We start from the raw sequence: 8,009 nt of genomic DNA on the forward strand, positions 1-8,009 counted from the left end.
AAATTTACAAACATGAAAAGTAGAAGGCTAAAGTTGAAAGTAAAAAACTTGTGAGGTTAAATTTGGAAAAGATAAATACTGTTGGATTAAAAGTAAAAAAAAACAGATACTTTTTAGTTAAAAATATAATATCAAACTTTTTTTGAAAACTCTCCTAAGCTTCTAGTATAACTCCTTTATGCATAACAATATATTAGTATAATATCAAAATTATTTTGAAAACTCTCTAAGTCTCTAGTACAACTACTTTATGTATAACAATATATTAGTATAATATTAAAATTATTTTGAAAACTCTCTAAGTCTCTAGTACAACTACTTTATGTATAACAATGTTGGAAATTCATAATGTTGGAAATGTAATTGAATAATAGAGAACCGATAAATACCCATCATTTTATATAGTATGGTTTCGATGCAAGGAGACGATTTGATTTTTAATTGGGAATGGTGGCGCTGCAGCTCTCGGCGGAGCAACTGGACAACGTTCAGCTATTGTCTTTGCTGATTTCAGGAGTTCGGCTATCGGATGGCAAGGATGCATGGTCTTGGCAGGCTCGAAAGGACGGGACCTTTTCTGTCAAAGTGACTAAACGGCTCTTTTTTAGCGACATCGATGCGGGTTCTTGGTTCGTCATGGATTGGTGTCGGTGGGTTCCGACTAAAGTTAACATTCATAGTTGGAGGATGGAGATGAATAAACTCCCGACGGGTGAAGGATTGAGAAAAAGGAACATCGCCATTAATGATATCTCGTGTCCGATGTGCAAATCGGAAGATGAAACAGTGGACCACGTCTTCATAGGGTGTAGGGTGGCTGCCATCATTTGGAATGGGATTTCCTCGTGGTGTAAGATCCCGAATATTTTCGCCTTCTCGACCAAGGACCTGCTGTGTTTACATTCTAACCTAAGAGTTTCGGATAGAAAAAAGGTTGCGGTGCAAGGTATCATTATGCTGACTTGTTGGAGTTTGTAGCGTGCGAGAAACAACTTGAAGTTTTCGAATTTTGCTGTCAAGATTGATAGAATTTTGAGTGAAATCAAAGCGTTGGGTCATTTTTGGTTTTCGTATAGATCTAAATACAAAGGGGTAGAGTGGAAGGATTGGGTCTCTTTGTAAATATGTAGTTTTTTTTCCGTTTGTTTGGTCGGCCTGTTTTGGGGTCGGCGTTTTCGTTAATAAGTATACGTTTCGAAAAAAAAAAGTTAAAAAACCGAAGATGTTTAGGACACGCATAGCTTCATTAAAACTATTGACCTAAAAGCATTCTTTCTGTTTGGAAAATGCTAAACATATCATTAAGACTATGCATGAAAATAATCACATAATGTGATATTTTATATTTTTTGTTAGTAATAAGTTAGACATCGAATTCATAAACTTACGCATGTGCACACCAAGAAGAGAAATATATCAGAATTTGAAATGAACACCATATGTATATATCGAAAAATATTTCGTTATTTTCATAAATTTTCCAAGCAATACAAGTCAAATATTGTATAAAGCGTCTATCTTAGAGGAAATTTCATACAAATTTACATGACTTGAAGGATTCTCCCATTGCAAAAGTTCCATGAGACCCTTCTCAATCTCCCTAGCCTCCGTTACCAACCCTCTCATGCAAAAGGCAAAAGCACTTGAACTCAATACCACCTCATGCCCCTTCACCTCCCCACACACTTCACCAAAAACAAGTTCATATGATGTTTTTAGATAGGAATCAATGATATTGTCTATCTCATCCTCACCATTTGGTCCATGTCTATGTAATTTATTTTGGGGAATTGGTAACTTCCCCAACTCAAGATCACTAGATGTGTCACAAGCATTATTCCTTTGAAGTTCCTTCTCAAGTTTGTTTAGTGATTTCACCAAAACAATACTTTCAAAACACTTTAGTGAAGGTTGAATCATTTCTTTAAAAAGCTCAACCTCACCTTCCACTTTATCTAAACTCAAGTTTTCTTCTTGTAAAGAAGCATTTGCATGGTTTAAAAAGACTAAAAGGCTCACCATGTTTGACAAAGTCTTCAACAACTTATTGTAACAACCACCATTAAAGGGCAAAAACCAAAAGTTGGGTTCCATTTCAGCCTCCTCAATGAACTTTCTTAACTCATTCACATTAGCTTTAAGCTTCTTTAGATCACCTCCAAGACACTCCTTTTGACCACCATGACTCACCGTGCATATACACTCATTCAAAACTTGAAGGCTCTTGGAAAGTTGGATCTTGGCTAAAGTTGAAGCTCTCGTGGGCCGAAACATGAGTTCAACAACGATTGAACACGATAATCCTATAAACGCTTCAACAATTCTGATGATAGCGAATTCCGTTGGTGACCCAAAATGCTCCCTACCAAGAATTAGCACAGCCCCAATTACGGCTGACACCCCACCAGCCGGACCATACATACGGCTTCTCCTGAGTAGGCTGCAGAATATGAACCATGGAAGAAGAATCAAGAACCTAACTTTAACATATTTTTCAAGAACAAAGCAGCCCAATACTCCATATACAGTTCCCAACACAGTTCCTTGAGCTTTGAGATTGGATACCCTAAATACGGCTTCTCTTGAAGCTGCAAAACTTATTGCTACAGGCAGTCCAGACCATATCCCATTTTGTTTACTATATATCAGCCCAAATAGAACAGCAAAACCTACTGATAATGAACATTTCAATGCTAGTGTGAACCTTCTATGCATCACAAATGCGCTAATCCATTCGAAAAGGCCCTCTTTTTGACTCTTTTTACTCCGTTGATCGGCTGGTGAGGGAGGGTTTTTTAGTGAATTGTTGTTCATCTTTCTTTGAAGTAAATTGGAACAAAACAAGAAGAAAAAAGAGGGCAAATCTTTGTGGGATTGGGGGAAAGTATGGGGGGAAAGCATTAGATTTTCATGGTTTGATTCAGGAAAAGTTGCTAAATCAAAGGGCATGCAAGACTTTAACTGATCAAAGGTTTGGCTTATGTTTTCTTCAAGGTTATCCAAGTGATCTTTTAGATCTTGATCAAGGATTTGTGGTGGAAATGGATGAATATTTTGCAAAGCAATTAGCATGCCTTGTATTGGCATCTCTGTATCTTGCAACTTTTCTGCTGTTTTCATGCAGTAGGGTTTCAAGAAATTTATTGGAATTGTCTCCCATTTCATGCTTTCCTGCACACGAGATTAAATATTTTCATAAGAACACTTTATTTTTAATGAATTTTACTACTAAATAAATTAGTTCACTGACATACACGACATATTGAATCAGTTGGTGATTACTGATGGAAACCACTCTAACTTGTCCAACAGTAAACAAAAAGGGCCGTCGGTAGCAACATATTACCGACGGATACATGGGAAAAAGTTGTTTGTTTATATGAACATTAATTTTATATCTATATACATATTTTTCTTTTAACAAGATTCATAGTGTTTAGATATAATATTTTATTTTTAAAAAAAAGTATTATATATAAAAAATGAAATTTGGATCTTACTTTTTTAGACTTGATGGCATTTAGGAGTTTGCTTCCTTTAATGGATAGTGACTTGGCCTGTGAAACAAATGCTTGTGCACTTGTGTCGTCATTCGCACAAAACGCCTTCACACACAGTTTTACCATCTCTGACGCATTATCTGCATAAAGCTTGCACTTCTTTTTCACCTATATAAATTACAACAATTAATTAGTTGCTATTATATAATGCATGTATATGGTGTATATAATATGCATGCATGACTGTTATTCTATACAGATCCTGCATAAAGCTTGCATTTCTTTTCACCTTATACTGACTTAATGTTGTTTGGCACTTTAATAAATAACTCACAAGTACCAACTAGAAAATTAAATATTTGAATTGATGCATATAATCTATAACCGATGTGGAAGCAAATTACGCCATCCGTGGTCATAAAACCCCTCTGTGGACGTTATGCGACAAGTGTCGTGGCACGTCACACAAGGGCTTTATGAGGCGTTATCTCACTTAAGGCTGTAGCCATAAAACTCTAATCCATCGTTACCTAATTATTAATTTTCAATTTTTTTAATTAATTACAAAAACCCTCAAATATTTCTGATTGGTCAAAGTTTGAAAACAAACACATATAGCGCCGCTATATGCATAGCGCCACCCACCAAAAAAACGCCCATAAAGCCGTCCGTCGTGGTGTTCGGGACGTTATGGGAGAAAAAAAACCAAAGATAACGCGCCACTACAGGGGTTCTTATATACAAAAATCAATATAATCAATATACTTATAATGATTGGTTAAAACAATATCATAAATCATGGATAACAATACCTTGCGGTATTTTTGTAAATATAAATAGTTTTACAATGGCTCAAACCATACTCATGACACCACTATATTTTGTTTGCATTTGTTGGAAGTGGAAGTCGAAAATCTGAGCCTCTGATATAAGCAAAGTACAAGATGGACTTACATTTGTACGGTTGCAACGATATATAAAATTAATCCCTTTAACTTATATCAATTTACATAGTATTGTTATCTATATACCTACATAATATATAATCCATACGTAACAGTAAATATTTTGATAACATGCAAAACAAAAGAAATCATTAATTTTTTCAAATTTTCAAAAACTGTAAAATAAAACGATATAAATGCAATTTTTAATGCTTTTCTTCCTAAATTAAAAAGAAATATTTTTAAATTGGGGCGAAGGTTAGAAGAGGCCGGGGGCACCCGACCCCCCAAACTTTTCACTTAGTAGTGTTATTTATATAAAATTAATCCCTTTAACTTATATCAATTTATATAGCATTGTTATCTATATAAAATTAATCCCTTTATATCTACATAATACATAATCCATACGTAACAGTACATATTTTGATAACATGCAAAACAAAAGAAATCATTAAATTTTTCAAATTCTCAAAAACTGTAAAATAGAAGAAAACGACATAAATGCAATTTTTAATGCTTTTCTTCCTAAATTAAAAAGAAATATTTTTCAACTGGGTGAAGGTTAGAAGGGCCGGGGGGCGCCCGAACCCCCCCCCCCCCCCCTCAAACTTCTCTCAGTATTGTTATTTATGTAGCTTTCGTATAGAATATTTTTGTTATATACGTTTTCGACTCCCGTGTTCGATAGAAATTTTTTGGTACATACGTTTTCGATCACTCCGTTGTAAATCTCAAGTTTTGCTACTGTATTTAAACAAATTTCAATTGGTATATAACTTGCACATGCATGTCTAACCTTCACATTTGTAGGTTACAGTTAAATATTTAAAAAATATACAGTTTGATAGTTTTATTATCACATAAATATACACATAGATAAAAGAACATGTATTATTTATAAAAGAAATAATAAATTGTATATAGTTTGTTATTTTTGTTCTAATAATAGTTTTGTGTTACGAAATAAACACACCTCATATAACATATAAACATATGCACATATATATGTTCTTGCGGTGTTCCGCATGATCATCATGTGAAACGATGATAATAAAAAAAAATTATGGGCGTATAAATGCTTGTTTTTTTCTTTTGTTTTTAAATTGCAATAGTCAATACACTAGAGTCTTGGTTTTAGTTGGTTATGCATTATTCGGCCGTTACCTGACATGTAGCCAGACCAGGATATGGAAGCAACAACGCGATGACACATGCCACCACCCCAACGGCGGTGCTAGCCGCCACGTGTACCGGATGCATAACCGGATCAGTTTCACCACCCTTATCATACGCCACCACGTAGATAATTACAATCTGCCCCAACGCTATTCTTTTAGACACCAAATGTGTCTTATGATCTGGCAACATCACCACAAACGCCGCCATACCCACCACTACCGCCGTAAGCGCCGTCGTCAGCTCCGCGGGCCCTATCGCCCAAAGCCCCAGGATAGCCGGAATGACGGTTAACACTGTCGCGCAAAACGCGTCCCAACAGCCACGAAAAGTGTCGCCTAGGGAGGCGCCCGTGATGACAAGGATGACGGTGACGTAGGAGAACGCAGGGAAGGCGACTTGGATTCGTAGGGCGGCGGGGCCGAAAAGGGTGGCGACAGCCACGATGGCGCAGGCGGCGGCGGTGCGGTAAGCGGCGGCTAGGCCGGAGAGCCATAAGGCACGGGTTTGGGGGTTAAGTTTAAGCATGCTGGTTAGCATTGTGATTAGTGGATAACTAGTTAATGAGGATTAGTAGAAGAAAGATATGAGAAATGTGATTGCGAAGGGTTATAGCCACGAATTTATACATGACCATTAATGGTGGACCCTATTAATTAGAAAATAGTGGGATTAAAAAAATTTTAGTTTGAATATAGTAAGCATTATTTTACAACCATAAATATATAAATGAGTATACGTGTGGGCGCTCGGAGACAAAAGTGAAAGTGCACTAATTTTAACGTTATTTTATTAATTTCGTGAAAATAACGTTAAAAGAGTGGGATGGTTAATCATATAATGTATATATGTGTGCGCGTTCGGGGGACAAAAGTGATAGTGCACTAATTTTAACGTTATTTTACTAATTTCGTGAAAATAACGTTAAAAGAGGGGGATGGTTAATCATGCATCATGTGGTGGCATTGATAGCCGAAAGACAAGGAGGTACGTGCACTAATCGGCAGTTGTCTCAAATTGCTGAGTGTTATGTACCTTATGTCCAAGGCTTGATGCAATACTATCGAGCCGGGGGTCTAACTGGAAGCAACCTCTCTATTCCTACATGGAAGAGGTAAGGCTGTCTACATCTTACCCTCCTCAGACCCTACATTAGCTTTGCTATTGGTGGGATTTACTGAGTATGATGATGATGATGATGATGATGATGATGATGATGATGATGATGATGATGATGATGATGATGATGATGATGATGATGATGAAATATATAAATGAGTACACTGCTATTTTGGTCCCTGAGGTTTGGTTACTTTATTACAAAAGTCAAATCTTTTGAAGAGATCCTATGATTTCAGTTTTGTTGTCATTTTCATCCAAATAAAATCCTGTGTTTTTGTCCTTTTCCTCCATTAATGAAGGGCAAAATTGTCATTATAAGTTTTATTATAACAAGTTATTAACTAAAATAACACATATCAGCATCTTCCCCAAATGCAAACCCTAATCTTCATCACCTCCTCTTCCCCTTCGTCACCACCGCCAAAGTCCTTGCTGTACAGTTTGCCTAAGGTGTTAAATCATGATCACCTTTGCTGAATCAAGCATATTACTCCTAATTTCCTCCACTACCACCGATCCTCTATTTCTACTAAATTTCAAGTAAAATTGAACCCGTACAACTCTCTAGAACCTTAATCTTTCTATATAATAAAGCAAACTTTCAAAAGTTGAGGTGTCACAAATCTAAGCCCCCTCTTTCATTTGATCCAACGTGTGAACATATGAATCCCCCTCTTTCATTTGATCCTATGTGCCATTTTCTGAGTTTTTTTTTAGAAAACCTAAAGTCAAATCTGGGGAAGTGGTTGCAGACAAATGTCAGACAGGCTATGCCTTTCCAGCTTTCCTCAAACCACTAATCTCATTTAAAATTCAAATTCATTCCCAAACCAGATGTGGAAAACAAATTCCAAAACACAGAGAAAAAAGTATCAGAGAAGAGACGAGAGGAGAGTTAAAGGTCCGGAACAGAGCTGCAAAGAAAACCGCCCGAACTCCGAAGACGGCTAGGGTTCCGGCGAAATTCTGATTAAAGCTTACATGTTCCCTACGACAAGTCGGATGCCACACCAGGTCAGAACGATGTAAAGGGTATAATATGCTTGACTTTCTACCCTATTTGAGACCATACCTACTGTTTCTACTCGATGTGTTAGACACCGATTTGGGTTGCCCTCTTTTTTCTTATATTGATTTCTGCATTTTTGTTGCTTATCAAAATCAGCCTTACATGGCCCTCAAATAAGATTAAAGAGCGAGTACAGAGTACTATATATAATAACAATGAAGCTTATTCTAATTTCTAGATTTGATTACAAGGGTA

At 36.5% G+C, this 8,009-nt stretch overlaps 1 protein-coding gene across 1 annotated transcript; it reads right to left on the reverse strand.

Moving 5' to 3' along the window:
* Positions 1–1,442: 1,442 nt before the first annotated feature.
* On the reverse strand, positions 1,443–6,203 carry LOC110936434. Its single transcript, XM_022178827.2, has 3 exons — positions 5,612–6,203; positions 3,501–3,668; positions 1,443–3,171 (listed from the first exon to the last, which is right to left on the reverse strand). Exons 1-3 carry the CDS (start codon positions 6,161–6,163, stop codon positions 1,495–1,497), a joined length of 2,397 nt encoding a protein of 798 aa, XP_022034519.1. The 5' UTR covers positions 6,164–6,203; the 3' UTR covers positions 1,443–1,494.
* Between the last annotated feature and the right edge of the window lie 1,806 nt (positions 6,204–8,009).

This window comes from Helianthus annuus, chromosome 4 (assembly GCF_002127325.2).
Source record: "Helianthus annuus cultivar XRQ/B chromosome 4, HanXRQr2.0-SUNRISE, whole genome shotgun sequence".
NCBI classification, from domain to species: Eukaryota; Viridiplantae; Streptophyta; class Magnoliopsida; order Asterales; family Asteraceae; genus Helianthus; species Helianthus annuus.

Bases quoted from the DNA above. Each gene is read 5' to 3' on its own strand.
- LOC110936434 (XM_022178827.2), bottom strand. From the start codon at position 6,163: ATGCTAACCAGCATGCTTAAACTTAACCCCCAAACCCGTGCCTTATGG. The intron at 3,669-5,611 runs GTAACGGCCGAA...TAATTTATATAG, and splicing joins CTGGTCTGGCTACATGTCAG to GTGAAAAAGAAGTGCAAGCT. The intron at 3,172-3,500 runs GTAAGATCCAAA...TCTCGTGTGCAG, and splicing joins ATGCCATCAAGTCTAAAAAA to GAAAGCATGAAATGGGAGAC.